Genomic DNA, 15,915 nt, shown 5'->3' with positions numbered 1-15,915 from the left:
GCCCATCCAGCCTTGCTTGTTGGGATGGAAACTCTTTCTTTTATAAGAGATCCAGATCATTAGGCTCAGCTCAACAGAGCTGCTTTTTTTTGTTTTTTTTTGGCTTTCAAATGACCCTTCATTTGGTCCTAGTTTGGCTTTTTAAACGTGGAAAAATAACGACAAAGAATGGAGGAAAGGAAACTGGCACTCAAGCAGGAGCTACAGTGGCTCACATAAACAGCTTATCATTGCTCTGTTGCTTACCTCTTAAGGTTTATTCAGTTATTAGTGCATAATCCTTTCAATTAAAAGCATGTTTGTTCAAACTAAGAATTTTTTATATTTTATGGGGGCTCAGCTAGCCTCTTAGCTCAGTACAACTCCTCAAGACTCTTGTCTCACTTCATTTTACTAGATGATGCTAGATGCTAGCAAGCAAGTATTTCTGTTATTGATCGCTACCAACCTGGGTAAATCAGTACAATCAGGATTTACCATGCCAAACAGTGACAAACTGCACTCAACCAAACCAGATCACTAGACGAGGATTTTAGCTTGTGAAGGAGAATTTTATTTTGTCTGGTGTTTATTTGATTCATTAAAATATCCAAATGTATCAGAGAGACAGTGACGATGCTCATTCCTTTACCCATCTCTCCTCTCTCACCAGTATGGAGGAGTGTGAAGCCCTCTGCACCAGACTGGCAGTGATGGTCAACGGTCAGTTCAAGTGCCTCGGGAGTCCCCAACACCTAAAGAGCAAGTTTGGCAGCGGTTACACGCTGCTGGCTAAAGTCCATATAGAGGCTGAGCTGGAGGACAGCGACCTGCTGCTGTTTAAAGACTTCATTGAAAGCACTTTTCCAGGTCAGACACATGGACTCAAGAGGTTAAAGGGATATATGGGTATTTTTGAAGTTGGGTTGTATAAGGTCCTCAGCAGTAGTAGGGGCAGTAGCAAGCATGGAAGCTAGACTTTACAGTGTTTTGCAGAGAATTTTAGTTAACAAGAGCCAAAAACAATGCTGGCACAAATGTACACTATATTGAACAATTTTGAATTGTTTTATTTTACACCCAGAAAGTATCTGTGTTGGCACTATTTTGCGGTGCAGCCTGTGGCTCTGTGTTCCTCCACCTCCTTGTATTGTTGTCTTCTAATCGGCTGCTTGGATCCATGGCTTCAACAGATACAACATCAACAAACAAAATTCAAACTTGATGTAACGGTATCAAAATCTCACAGTACAGTACTACCTCAGTAACCTTCCCCAGAGCTGGTCTAATCATCAGCCATTAGACAAAAAAAAAAAAAACTGACCAGTTTCCAATGAAATTTCCTCTGTGTACCCTGCATCATAAAAGCTGCAGACCCAAACAGCTGATCAGGAGATAGCTACATGGTGAGACAGAAGTACATCCTAGCCAATGGTTGCATTGCAAAAGTCCCAAACACAGAGCCTTCATTATTTTTGTCCTGTTTTTACCTAAAACTTGCTAAATATGCAGAGAAACTGTACCTGTCTGTAGCACTTTACAGCCTTACTTCCTTGTTGGTGGCCCTAGGGCACGCTGCTTAAAGGGCCAATATACTAAAATCTCTGGAGGCGAATGCCGCTACAATCCAACTTAAAAACACCCAACAATCCCTTTAAGGGGGATTTTTTGCACTAAATTCACTTTTAAGAATCTCAAGAAACATAACCATGTGAATTTTCTCCTATTACAGGAAGTCAACTAAAGGATGAGCATCAGGGAATGGTGCACTATCACTTGACTGATAAAACACTTACCTGGGCCCAGGTAACTTGATTCATATAGAAAACTTTACTCTGCTGTAGTTGTGTTGTGTTAGAACTTCCTCTTGTGGACAATTGGTGCAGAGCATCCACAAAGGACAAGCTTGGATTTGATGTGCTCTAGCTTTTATTCTTTGTTTTTGTCATTTCCACCTTCTCTATTTTTATATATACTGAGCATTTAATTCATTATTAAGGCATGTATGACCTTTATATAAAAATCAAAACTTCCAGTATGTTCAAAACAACTCTGGAAATCAGTGTAAATAGAAGGAAAGTGTTTACAAGCTTTGACAGAAATACTGTCTTCCTGTTTTAGAGATGCAGCTTTAAAGAATAGTCCTGGCATGAATCCTAGAACAACACCAGAAATGCATCAGTATCACAGTTTTCTCTTTTCCCCACACTCTCCTAGGTGTTTGGCACTTTGGAGGCAGCCAAAGAAAAATACCGCATTGAGGACTACTGCGTGAGCCAGATATCACTGGAGCAGGTGTTCCTCAGCTTCGCCCAGTTCCAGCACTGCACAGAGAGTGGGACGAAGTAAGTGGAGCGTAGGATCCGTCCATCAATCGCCCATTTTCTACCGGGTCTGTGCACATAGGACCTGTGTGATTTACCTCGGTCACAGCAGGCGTGCACACAGGCCACGGGAACATGTCTCCAGCTCCATTTTTACCTTGACCACTCACAAACACACAGGGCCAGTCGCCAAAAAAGAAAAACAAACTTCAGCATTTCTACTACTGTTTCACATCATCTTTGTTTGGTTATTCATGCTGTTGTTATTGTTGGTGTTGTATCGAGAAAGTCTGGGATTATGGCGATACCAAGTAATGGACTCTAAATACTGTACCTTTGTAGTCAAAGGTCAAAGACAATGACTGCACTCGTTTGATACGTCCACTACTCTGAAGTACGACAGGGTTTATTTGTGTGTGCACTTATGCGTAAACTGCTCATTTTTTTGTTATTTATGATTTTATTTTATATCCTGATTATGTTTCCAAATATATGTGCTTCTTTGTGATCATTAATCTCATCACAAGAGAATGAACCACTCCATTTGTTGATGAAATCATTGCACACCTTTGCGCCTTATCAGACTTAATAAGGGTTCTTGTTTCTTTCTATTGCCCTATATGAAATGCCTGGTTATCCTTAAGAGCCTCTTCATGTTGTTGCCGGATGTAAATAATGTGATGTGTTCATGGTACTAAAAACTACTCACCCTCATTCAGGCCAGAGCAGTACATTTACTCATTTAAAGACTGTTTGAATGCATGCAGAAAACAGGATCGGCAGAGTGCATGAAAATGAGGAATCAGAGAGCTGCAAGAAACTCGAAGGCCTTCAACATTGACCCCCTGTTTCCGCATATTTATGAACCAACAGGAAGTCCATTTCCTATCCAAAACAATAATACTCACCTCCGTAATATTTCCGTCTTGAAGCTACAAGTCAGATGGCTTAACTGCATAAAAACAGGTTGGTAACATACAAACAACTGAATGTCTCAGTGGTCATTCATGTGTATTTTTTATTCAAAATTTCAAACCATGATATGACCTACAAAGGCCATTCTAAAATTAAAGATTGATTATCAGGGTAAACAAACATAAGAAATTTCTAAGATTACAAATGTATACATTTTTAAGGTAGAATTTTTTAGTTTAACATGTTCTAAATTTATAAGGGAGATGAAGTTGAATTTTCCAAGTTTAAAAAGTCACGCATTTAGCCTTTTTTAAATTAGAAATTTATTTAGTCCTGAATATGGCATTTTAAAATCATAAATTTGCGACCGGTGAAAATCAAAACACTGAATTAATCATAATGCTAACGCAGCCGCTCAAATAAAAGTAAATTGATAAATAAATAATTTAGAAAAATTAATGAAGAGGATCCGTTAATTTTCAAGAGGAAAATTTGGACATTTTTGAGATGATAAAATCCTAAATTTGCAAGCAAAGCAACCTTAAAACACTGGTTAGATCAGAATGCTACAACGGCATATCAGGGCCACTCTAGAAATGAAAAAAAAAGAAAAAAATGAATGTTTACTAAATAAAGAGGCTCTGTTAATTTTTTGAGAAGAAAATTTTTAAGTTTTTATATTATAAAATTGCAAATTTGCTAGTGAAGAAACTAAAAACACATCAAGATCAGAATGCTACAAAGGCATATAAGAGCCACTCTAAAAGTAAAAAACAATGATGATCTTAAAACAGAGGATTTTGCTTGTTAATGTAAAAATAAGAAAAACACAAATTGATCATACAACTTCATAGAGACAAACACAAAAAAGTAAACAAATTAGTAAATAAATAAGATGATGAGCAATTTAAACAATATTAAAACAATAACTGAAGGAATCCGATTATGTATTCAAAAAGGAGCGGGAAGAAGTTATAATCTCAAAATTTTCATTTTTTTGTCAGAATTAATGGATCCCTCTATTTTATTGTTCCAGGCTGACTTCACTGATGGTCATGCATATGAGTCCTGTTCTGTCTCATATATTCAAAGCTACTGAATAGCAAAAAATTGTTAAAATTATCCTCTTCCTGTGGCTGCAGGTAGTTTCTATCAGGTCTCTTTCCACCTGTAAAAAAGTGCACTTCCTTGCATTGGATACTGTGAGGCATTAATGTTATATTTACAGATGTAGGGACATCAGACATACCAGAAAGTGGAAACGAGGGGTAAAGTACACAAATCCAGTCTCACTACACCAGGCAAGCCTCCATTTAGATCTGATTTTCCTCTGCAAAACAAGTCGCAGCAGCGTGTTCCCATGTGATTACCAAGCTATTAAAGTTTACATGGAAGCAATTTAGAAGATGATTTTAAAATGTCGCTGTGGCTGCAGAAGCATAGGTTATAATACATGGGATTGGACTGGATCTAAAACAGGAAGAGTGCTCTGAATTATGAAGCATTTTTGTGCGTTTTCTCCTTGCAGCTATGCATCTCCTGTGTGAGAGAGATGCACAGAGTATGGTAACACATACCTGGATTCAAACAAACTAAAATGGTGTGATGAAAAACAACAGAAAATGGACATATTTGACTGCTGCTTCATCTTTAATGTAGAGCTGCTCTCACTGGGAAAGCCTAGAAGTGCAACAAAAGGTGCTGCAATAGGAAGGCTAGGATAAGTATAGTTGTGTTCAGTATAATAGCAGTCCAACTACACTTACCAGATCAGTCACTGTTTTTGGTTGAAATTATATAATTTACTACAAGGTGTGGTAGAGTATTGGAAAACCATCTTACCCAATAGTCAGGACATGCATGCTGCTGATTCTGTGATTAAAAAGTTGATTGAAGAGGGGGAAACATAAAGAAGTGCAAAAAGTGATAGGCTGCTCAGCTAAAATTATCTTAAATGCTTTAAAATGGCAACCAAAACCAGAAAGAGGTGGAAGAAAACTGAAAGCTACCTTTCAGATGGATCAAAGAATAGCCAAAATGGCAAAGACTCAGCCAGTGATCAGCTCCAGGGTGCTGAAAAGGGTCTGAAGTTACATGTGAGTGCTGTAACTATTAGAAGACGCCTATGTGAAGCCAAGCTATCAGCAAGAAGGCTGCGCAAAAACCCGGTGTTGAGAAAACAACATGTGCTGAAGAGGTTAAAGTTTTCCAAAGAAAACGCTGAATGGCCTAAAGAGAAATGATGCATCAGATGACCCCCAAACACTGAATTCAAGCCACAGTACAGTGAAGACAGTGAGGCATAGTGATACAAGCATCATGACATGGGGATGTTTCTCAGACTATGTTGTCAGGCCTATTTATCAGAATCCAGGGATGGTGGATCAGTTTAAATACACCAGAATATTTGAAGAGGTCATGCTGCAAGACACCAACTCCAAACACCAGTAATCCAGCAGCATCTTGGTTCCACACCAACAAGATTATGGAGTGGCCAGCCTAATCCCTGGACCTTAATCCGATAGAAAACATCAAAAATGCTTTTTCTGAGACAAAACCAAGAAATGCAGAGGAATTGTGGAATATAGTCCGATTATCCTGGGCTGGAGCACCACAGGTATTCACAGGTGCCAGAAGCAGGTTGATCCATGCAACATAGATGCAAAGCAGAAACAGTGGATAAATATTGAGTCAGTGATTCAAAGGAAAGCTAAATCTACCAGCATTTTTCTTCATATTTTGATTTTTCTTCATTTGGACTGGAATGCGCAGTGTTCCCAGTGCATTTGAATGTATGGAAATAAAAGTTAAAAGGATTTTGAGCTATAAACACACTGCAATTATTTTGAACACAACTGTATTTGGTGTTTTCATTGGAAAATTAATCCGCTCAGTGTTGATTCCTCTTGTGCTAAGATGCGCAATCACATTTTTAGCAATTTACAGGACTTGTAACTTCTATATGCGTTCTTAAGGAGCATTTTAATAATCACATTCCCATTCATATTACTGAGAAACCATGTTAACAATCACTTTTCTAATCCAGGGTGAATCAGCATTGATTTGAGTATGAAACCATCCCTCCACTCCACAGCATTAAGATGAATGTATTTACTGTCTTAACCGAAGCAAAAAGCGCTCACAGTGACCAAGTTTGTTTTTACAGCTTCTTATGATTTACGGTTTCTTAACGTCACCTGATGTGTGTGAAGAAGAGACTGACATTCCAGAAAGATGTGTTGCTTTTTGAACTTTAAAGGACTAAACCTTTAAACTTTTAAGTCTTTTTGCACAATTTCTGTCTCATTACATGTATGACTTGAATCAACTGCAATGTTAGATACATAGTTTGAGGAATACTACAAAAGGTTTGAGCTGCTGAGGATTAAAAGCTGTATCATATTTAAGAATTAAAAAAGGGAATTTACACCATTGTGAATGTGTACTGTATTGTACCATGGAACTGACCTTGTCAAATGTATATGTATCGCTCTTCTTTTTAAATTAAATAAAGCTCTATGCAAGTGGTAGCAAAAAATCAACGAGTGGTGTCATTTTTCCCAAAGATGCCCAAACATTGTAAATGCACAGTCTGACATGGCTGGATAAAAAATACACTGCATAGCCAAAAGTATTTGGTTTCAATCAGACCTGTTGCCACAGATATATAAAATCAAGCACTTATCCATGCAGTGTCCCTTTGCAAACATTTGAGATACAAAATGAGTCGTTCTGAAGAGTTTCGTGACTTCATATGTGGTGCTGTGATGGAGGCCACCTTTGCAATAAGACAGTTTGTGAAATTTCCTCCCTGCTGGATATTCCACAGTCCGCTGTAAGTAATACTACAAAGTGGAAGTGTTTAGGAACAACAACAACTCAGCCGCAAATTGGGAACCCCATAAAAACACAGAGCAGGTTAATGACTGCTAAGGCGCATGGTGTGTACAAGTTTCCAACTCTAAAGACTTTGTGACTATATGTTTCTGTGGTGGAGCAATTGCATGCAAGCCACATGTTTCCAATGGCATTGACAAGTGTCAGATGGTGTGATGTAAAACACACCGACACTGGACTGTGGAGCATTGGATAAATCATGCTTCTCTGTTTCACTGTCACATGGGTGAGTCTGGGTTTGGTGACTACCAGGAAAACGTTACCTGCCTGGCTCCATTGTGCCAACTTTAAAGTTTGGTGGAGGAGGTATAATGGTATGGGACCGATTTTCAGGGTTACACTTCAGCATATCAAGACATTTTGAACAATGCTATGCTTCCAACTTTGTGGCAACAGTTTGAGGAAGGCCATTTTCTATTCTAACATGACTGTGAAGACATGGTTTGATGAGTTTGGTGTGAAAGAACTTGACTGGCCCACACAGAGCCCTGACCTTAACAACCTGGAGGACGTTTGGGATGGACTTGGACTGAGATTACAAGCCAGGTTGCCTCGTCAAACATCAGTGCCTGTCCTCATAAATGCTCTACAGAATGAATGGGCACAAATTCCCACAGAAACACAACAAAATCTTTTGAAAAGCCTTCCAAGAAGAGTGGAGGTTGTTCTAGCTACATCATATTTGAATACAGTGTCATTACAGTCCCTGGTGGTGTAGTCAGCTGGCCAAATACTTTTTGTCCATATAGTGCACATATGAAATGTAAAGTATAAACAAAGGGCTTTAATCATGCATGAACGGTTAAAACTGAGTTTTGAAGCCTACTTTAATTAAAGAATTACAGTATGTACAGTGTGAAAAGTTTTTTCCTGCTTCCTGATTTTTTTTTTGCGTATTTGTCACACTTAAATGTTTGAAATCATCAAAAAATGATAGGAGTCAAAGATAACCCATGTAAATACAAAATGCAATTTTAAAAAATGATTTTATTATTAAAGGTTAAAATCCATCCAAACCTACCTGGTGCTATGTAAAAACTAATTACCCCCTTTGTTCACGCATGAATTAACTGTGATTAACAATAGTTTTTAAGAAAGCTGAATTTAACTTTACCAGCCATTCACAGGCCTGATTACTGCCAGACCTGTTAAAGTAGGCTAAAAGACCCCTAAAGCAACACATCGTGGTGCCATCTAAAGAAATTTATGAACAGATGAGAAACAAAGTCAATGACATCTATCAGTCTGGAAAGGGTTACAAAGCCATTTCTAAGGTTTTCGGACTCCAGTGAACCACAGTGAGAACCATTAACTACAAATGGAGAAACTTGGAACAGTGGTGAACCCTTCCAGGAGTGGCCAGCCTAATAAATTGACTCCAAGAGCGCAATGAACAAATCATCCAGGAGGTCATAAAAGAACCCAGAGCATCTAAAGACCTGCAGGCCGCACCTGACTCAGGTTTTAAAGGATGTTCAAATCACCATATTCTGTCGAATTAACATGTTTTCAAAAATCCCAACTTTTTGGAATTGGGATATGTGCATCAAATCTCATAGCTTATTTGAAAAATGGGCCTGAAAGCTCGTGATAAAGTAATATAAAAAAACATACTTGAACCTGAAAGTGGTGAAATTATTAATTTTAACAAAAGTAATGACCTTGATTTACAAAATTGATTCATAGAAATGAAAGAATTGAAATTAGGATATTTTGTAGAGTGAAATATGTGAGTAGCAGCAACTTATATCTCATCATTTTGAAGTTGAATCTTCTATAACATGCATGGATCTGCATTAAAATAAACTAATATTCTTAAGGACTGAAGCAATGTATGCCTAAACAAATGATTTAAATGACTTGTGTAAAGATGTGCAAGAAGCAAATTTTTTTGTTGTTCAGCCAAAAGACACAATCAGTCTCCAAATGAAGAAACTTAAACATCTCTGTGCCTTCGTCAACAACATAACTGTCATGTAAAGGGATTTCTTACCCTTCTTTACCTTTGACCTACATTACACCTGCAATCAGATGTTTGGTGTCAGATGTTACTGTCGTTTGGCCCAAGACCAACATTATTAAACCCAGCAAAACTGGTTCTTGTGCTTTAAGCCACCAATGTAAATGTGGTCCAACACACAGATGGGAGGAGCGATAATAGGTCATGTGAGACTTCAGCTGTGGGTCCATTTGAGGACGTGGTTTCTGTTGTGTGAAAATCTCAGTTGTTCACCAGCAAGGCTCAGTGAGAGGAGAAACCATCAGGACAGAAGAAAAAATGTCTCTCCTGCAGGATTTAGTGTCCTTTCTCTTCTCCAGCCCCACTACTACGCTGGGAGCTGCTGTCCTCCTCCTTCTTCTCTACTTTCTTGTTTCCAGCAGTTTCAACTCAGACGAGTCGCGTAAGGAGCCTCCAGGGCCAAAACCTCTTCCCGTTCTTGGCAACCTGCTGCAGCTAGACCTTAAGAGACCTTACAGGACACTCTGTGCAGTGAGTTTTAAGCTTTAACACAAAATGAAGCATGCTGAGATTTACTTGGATGTCTTCATGTGCAATTTTTAAAGTTAGCTCCTCTTTCAGCTTTCAAAGAAGTATGGGTCAGTGTTCACGGTGCACTTTGGACCAAATAAAGTGGTGGTTCTGGCTGGGTACAAGACAGTCAAAGAGGCTCTGGTTGGCCATGCAGAGGAGTTTGGAGACAGACACATCTTTCCCGTGTTTTATGACTCAAATCAGGGTCATGGTAAGTCACGTCCTTACAGATCGTAGTATGAAATCAAACTCGTGAGCCAATAATAACAATCTAAACAACGTTTAACACTAAATTTAATGGTTGGTCTTTATTATAAAATTATTTATCAGGAGAATAGTAGTTCTTCCCATACATTAATCCCTGATAATTACTTTGATAACTTGTTAACGGCTAGTCTCTTTGACAGGTATTGTGTTTTCGAATGGAGAATCGTGGAAAGAGATGAGGCGTTTCGCCCTGTCCACCCTGAAAGACTTTGGCATGGGTAAAAGAATAAGTGAGGAAAGAATCCTGGAGGAATGCCACCATCTTATCCGACAGTTTGATCAGCATAAAGGTACCAAGTGCAAACATGTCAAAGTTTATATGTATCTTATTATCAACAGATGGTCCACCAGGTGGGAGGTGGACCATCTGTTGACCTAGAGACAGTGGTGATGGTTGAAGATTTCAGGAAGGACACTGTCGCCCATACTGTTGCCCCCATAACCCTCTGTGACCCCCAGTTTTTACTGTGGGCCTGGGGGCCCTCATCACTCAGGACCTCAAGTGGGAGCTTAACATCTGCTCCATCATGCAGAAAGCCCACTAGAGGATGTACTTCCTGTGGCAGCTGAAAATCTTCAACTTGCCAAAGATGGTGATGGTCCACTTCTACACCACCATCATTGTGGCCGCCCTCACATTATTGATTTCTGACTCGTACGTTTCAGGGACAGGAACCGGCTGCATCATACCATTTGCTCTACAGAGAGGTTGACTGCCCTCAGTCTACCATCCCTCCACGACCTGTACTCCTCCAGGACACTGAGGCATGCATATAAATATAAAACTGCAGCCAACCCCTCTCACCCTGGACATGGACTTTTAGAGGCCCTGCCTAGTGGCAGGAATCTGCAGTCCATCAGGACCAAAACCTCGGACCACAAGAAACTGTTTCATCCCCTCTGCTGTCAGTCTAATGAACAGTACTCCGACCCTACCACAGGCTCTCACTGAAACCCAGAACTCCAGAACCAGCCGACAGAATAATGCATGCTCACTCAGACTTTATACGCTACATCAATGGACACTTGACTTTTTGCTCTGTTTACAACTGCACAAGAGTGAAGAGTACAAAATCAATGTTGTACCTCAGAATTGATAATCACATTATTTTTCTTTGCTGTTTAACAGGAGAACCCTTCGATACGTCATGTCCGATGCATCACGCTACATCAAACGTCATCTCTTCCATCGTTTACGGGAGTAGGTTTGAATATGACGACCCCCGCTTTACAGAAATGGTGCAAATAGCCAGTGAAAGCATACGATTGTTTGGTTCTGCACAAGTTGGGGTACGTTTTTCATTTGAATTACAATTGCTAATGTTTTAGGGCTACATTAACGAAAGTGAAGATGGAAAAATATGATTTATGCACTAAGCATGTACTGAAAAAATATTTAATAACTTTAACAGATTTGTAGAACCATTTTAGACCATATCATATAAAGAATTGTAAAAAATGTATCAATTTAAATCTAAATTGAATCCCTAAAATGTGATTTGTGTTTGCTGTACTTTTTGAGTTTGCTACTGTAAATCATCAGTGTAGTAACAATACTGCTGTAAGGAATGTTCAGTCTGTGGCTTTGACATTGTTTTCAGCTCTTCAACATGTTTCCATGGCTGCTCTGTTGGGTGAAAAATCGTCACCTGGTGTTGAGAAACAGAGACAGATTGGTCAGAAATGTAAAAGGGCTGATCAAGAATCTAAAGGAAACACTAAACCCTCAGATATGCCGGGGGTTTGTGGACTGTTTTCTGATTCGAAAGCAGAAGGATGAGGTAAGAATATTTTGTCTGTTTCTCAACAAAAATAAGAAAAGGAACAGCATGAAAACAGATATTTTTTCCTCCTAGGAAGCTTGTGATTTGGACACCTATTACAACGAGAAAAACCTGATCTTCTCAGTCACCAACCTGTTTGCAGCTGGTACCGATACCACAGGGACCACAATAAGATGGGGTTTGCTGCTTATGGCCAAATATCCACATATACAAGGTAAAGAGACAGATAAGGCTGATGAACTGGTGTTTCCACCTGTGCATAGTTATTTAAAAAAGGCAGGGGATTTTTCAGATTTAAATATGAATGGAAAGATACAGCATTTTTACCCCCAGCAGAATAATTAGCCATTATGAGTGAAATGAACGGCCCATGGTTGGGTGGTCCATCTGGTATTTTTCCAGATACCATGCCCATCATTATTAGATATACTGTCAATGCACTGTCAAAATACACAAGTCCATTATGTGGGAAACATCCCATACAGAGTGTCTGGTAAGTTCAGGCCTTTTTTAAAAATTCTTGGAAAGTGATTGGATTAAGGTTCTGTCTGTCACATTTATTAAGGGCCAATCAGAGTGACAAGACAAAATGAGGTCGTAGGCATGCAAAGCTCCGTATGGTAACCTGAGCTAGACAGGCAGGCACTGTCGTTGTTGGTGGAGCTTGTTGGGGGATAAAACTCATTCTGAGGCTGGTCAGGAGAAGAGCAAAAACATCTCTGCCAAGAAAGGCTTAAGTGTGGTTCTTTGCTCCTCTTTTCAATAAAGAAATACTGTCCAGTTCTGGTAAAAACTGTTGCTAAAGCAAAATCTGAGCTACTAGCTTATGATAAAACTAAATGCATTTTAGACTGCAAACAAACACTGTCAAAGTAGTGGCCAAAAAGTGTCTGACATTCGGTTGATGTGTACTTAATGCAAAACTGTACCAAAGTTAAGCATCTCAGAGCCAGCTTAATAGCTGCTTACACTCAGGTCTTTTTAAACAAGTATTTTTCTGTGTGATCAGAGAAAGTCCATGAAGAGCTGGACAGGGTAGTGGGAAGCCGTCAGATCTGTGTAGATGACCGGAAACACATGCCATACGTAGACGCCGTCATCCACGAGACACAGAGGCTGGCAAGCATCGTCCCCATGAATTTACCTCACAAAACTAGCCAGGACGTCAACTTCCAGGGATTCTTCATCAAAAAGGTTGGTGTTCACATCTGAGCATTTTGCAGTTTGTCCATCTCTTCAACCACAGGCTTCATTTACACCGCGTTGCACATTATTATGCAAACGACATTTTTCTCTGATTTTCTAAATATCAATGCAAATGACAGTCATAATATTTTTCAAGTCGTCAGCAGTTAGAGTATAATTCAAGTTGTTTTTGAACAAACTTCATAATGATAACAATTTAAAAAAAATAAGATAAAAACCTCAAAATGCACTTTTCCACATGTTCCACATTATTAAGCAGGCCACAGGTTTCAGCAGTATGGGAAAGAAAAAGGATCTCTCTGCTGCTGAAAAGTGTCAAATAGTGTAATGCCTTGGACAAGGAATGAAAACATTCAATAATTCAGGAAAAATTAAGCATGATCATCGTACTGTGAAGAAATTTGTGTCTGATTCAGAGCACAGACGGGTTTGTGCAGATAAAGACATAATGAGGAAGGTTTCTGACAGACAAATACATCAGATTAAGAGAGCAGATGCTAAAATGCCATTACAAAGCAGCAAACAGGTATTTGAAGCTGCTGGTGCCTCTGGAGTCCCACCAACCTCAAGGTGTAGGATCCTCCAGAGGCTTGCAGTTGTGTATAAACCTACTATTCAGCCACCCCTAACCAATGCTCACAAGCAGAAATGGTTGCAGTGGGCCCAGAAATTCATGAAGACTCATTTTCAAACAGTCTTGTTGACTGATGAGTGCCGTGCAACCCTGGATGGTCCAGATGGAGGAGTAGTGGATGGTTGGTGGATGGCCACCATGTCCCAACGAGGCTGGGACATCATCAAGGAGGGGCCAGAGTCATGTTTGGGCTGGAATCATGAGGAGAGAGCTGATAGGCTCCTTTAGGGTCCCTGAAAGTGTGAAAATGACCTCGGCAAAGTATATAGAGTTTCTGACTGACCATTTTCTTCCATGGTACAAAAAGAGAATTGTGCCTTCTGTAGCAGAATGATCTTCATGCATGACAATGCTCCATCTCATGCTGCAAAGAATCCCTCTGTGTCATTGGCTGCTATGGGCATAAAAGGAGAGAAACTCATGGTGTGGCCCCCATCCTCCCCTGACCTCAACCCTACTGAGAACCTTTGGAGCATCTTCAAGCTAAAGATCTATGAGGGTGGGAGGCAGTTCACATCAAAACAGCAGCTCTTGGAGGATATTTTGACATCCTGCAAAAAAAAACTGTAGCAGAAACTCACAAGTTCAATGGATGCAAGAATAGTGAAGGTGATATCATAGAAGGGCTCCTATGTTAACATGGAACTTGTCCTGTTAAGATGTTTTTGATTGAAATAGCTTTGATTTCAGTAAATATGACCCCCTGATGCTGCAATTTCTACAAATGACCATTTTCAGTTCTTTACAACCTATAAAATGTTTTAAAAAGCTGTTGTGCTTAATAATGTGGAACAGTGCCTTTTGAGGTTTTTATTTTTTTTAAATAATTTTTGTCATTATGAAGTTTGTTCAAAAACATCTGAATTATGCTTTAATGGCTGATGACTTGAAAAATATTCTGACTGTCATTTGCATTAATATTTAGGAAAATCAGAGAAAAATATCATTTGCATAATAATGTGGAACGCGGTGTAGTGATATAGAAGAGCTGCTGTCTGCTTTTGCCTACAGGGGACTATTGTGTTTCCTCTGCTTACATCTGTGCTACATGATGAGAGTGAATGGGAGAGTCCGAACACATTTAACCCTTCACACTTTCTGGATGAGGAGGGTAAATTTGTCAAGCGAGATGCCTTCATGCCATTCTCTGCAGGTAATATTTTCTACTAAGTTCCCAGTGTTTTGGGTTGACATGCATGTTTTTAGAATGTGTTTTGTCTGTCAGGTCGCAGGATGTGTCTTGGAGAAGGTCTGGCCAAGATGGAGCTCTTCCTCTTCTTCACTTCTCTCCTCCAGCGGTTCTGTTTCACTCCTCCACCTGGAGTTACAGAGGATGAACTGGATCTCACACCAGCTGTTGGCCTGACGCTCAACCCTTCCCCTCATGAGCTTTGTGCTGTCAGCAGAGATCTGTAAGATGGCGTGATAACTGTCAAGGTCACAGTGTCATGAAATATGTAAAATATGTAAGATATCAAAGAAAGGTAAAACACTATCCAAAGTTTTTTTTTATATTGCTGTAATATTTCACATTAGCTTTAACAATCACCAGAGAGTTTTTATGTGTAAGACCTTTATTCCAAATTAGACTTTCACATTTAATCATACACCTGCATCTTTTCCACTATATAACATTAAATGGTGAACTTGGTGTATAGATTGCCATTTTTGAAATGTTCTTATATGGCAGCAAATTATAGAAATATATTTGGTTATCATAAATGCATTTTTTGATTCAACTCTTAATAAAGCAGATAGACTACAACTCTTAGCATTTAAGCAAGTACTTGTCTCATTTCTCATCAATTTATCTCAAACTCTTTTTTAAGACATGTTCATTCTATAATTCAAGATCAATACCTGACTTCAAGATACTGAGTACAAATTACCAGCCCTTTATAGCTTATAGTACGACAACTGGGCAAACAAATTTTACTTTATGAGCAAAATAAGATTATCATAAAATATAATAAGATTAAGGGATAAAAAAATTATGATATATTGAGAAAAAAAACTCCAGTCCTTATTACAAGAGAGTAAGTCAAGATTATTATTAGTAAGTAGAACTTACGAGATAGGGTTCAAAACTATGAGGTAAAACGAAACTATTAGAAAAAATTCTAAAACTAAGATAAAAACGTAAAAAATTTTGAGAATTGTCAGAATTATGAGATAGTCAAAATAAGATATAAAAAGTCAAAATTCTGGAATTGAAGTCATACCTTTGGGATAAAAAGTCAAATTACAAAAAAAAAAAAAAAAAAAAAACTCATAAAAGACCATAATTATAAATTAAAAAGTAAAAGTTTCAGGACTCAAAATCTGAATTATAATCTTATCATTTCAACTCTTTGTCCTATGATTTACTATCACAAA

General features: G+C 38.8%; 2 protein-coding genes across 2 annotated transcripts in view; both read left to right on the top strand.

Moving 5' to 3' along the window:
* abca3b (ATP-binding cassette, sub-family A (ABC1), member 3b) overlaps positions 1-6,756 on the top strand; it is a 55,444-nt gene extending 48,688 nt beyond the window's left edge. The window contains exons 30-32 of the mRNA XM_041817616.1: positions 653-849; positions 1,712-1,785; positions 2,197-6,756. Coding sequence (XP_041673550.1) covers positions 653-849; positions 1,712-1,785; positions 2,197-2,328 — 403 coding nt within the window. The 3' untranslated portion in view covers positions 2,329-6,756. The remainder of the gene's footprint in view (positions 1-652; positions 850-1,711; positions 1,786-2,196) is intronic.
* Positions 6,757-9,344: 2,588 nt separating this feature from the next.
* Positions 9,345-15,330, top strand: LOC121529647 (cytochrome P450 2K1-like). Its single transcript, XM_041777629.1, has 9 exons — positions 9,345-9,606; positions 9,697-9,859; positions 10,056-10,205; positions 11,045-11,205; positions 11,517-11,696; positions 11,772-11,913; positions 12,709-12,893; positions 14,551-14,692; positions 14,765-15,330. Exons 1-9 carry the CDS (start codon positions 9,394-9,396, stop codon positions 14,953-14,955), a joined length of 1,527 nt encoding a protein of 508 aa, XP_041633563.1. The 5' UTR covers positions 9,345-9,393; the 3' UTR covers positions 14,956-15,330.
* Positions 15,331-15,915: the final 585 nt, after the last annotated feature.

This window comes from Cheilinus undulatus, linkage group 21 (genome assembly GCF_018320785.1).
Source record: "Cheilinus undulatus linkage group 21, ASM1832078v1, whole genome shotgun sequence".
Lineage (NCBI taxonomy): Eukaryota > Metazoa > Chordata > Actinopteri > Labriformes > Labridae > Cheilinus > Cheilinus undulatus.
This window is presented reverse-complemented; position numbering and strand designations above follow the sequence as displayed.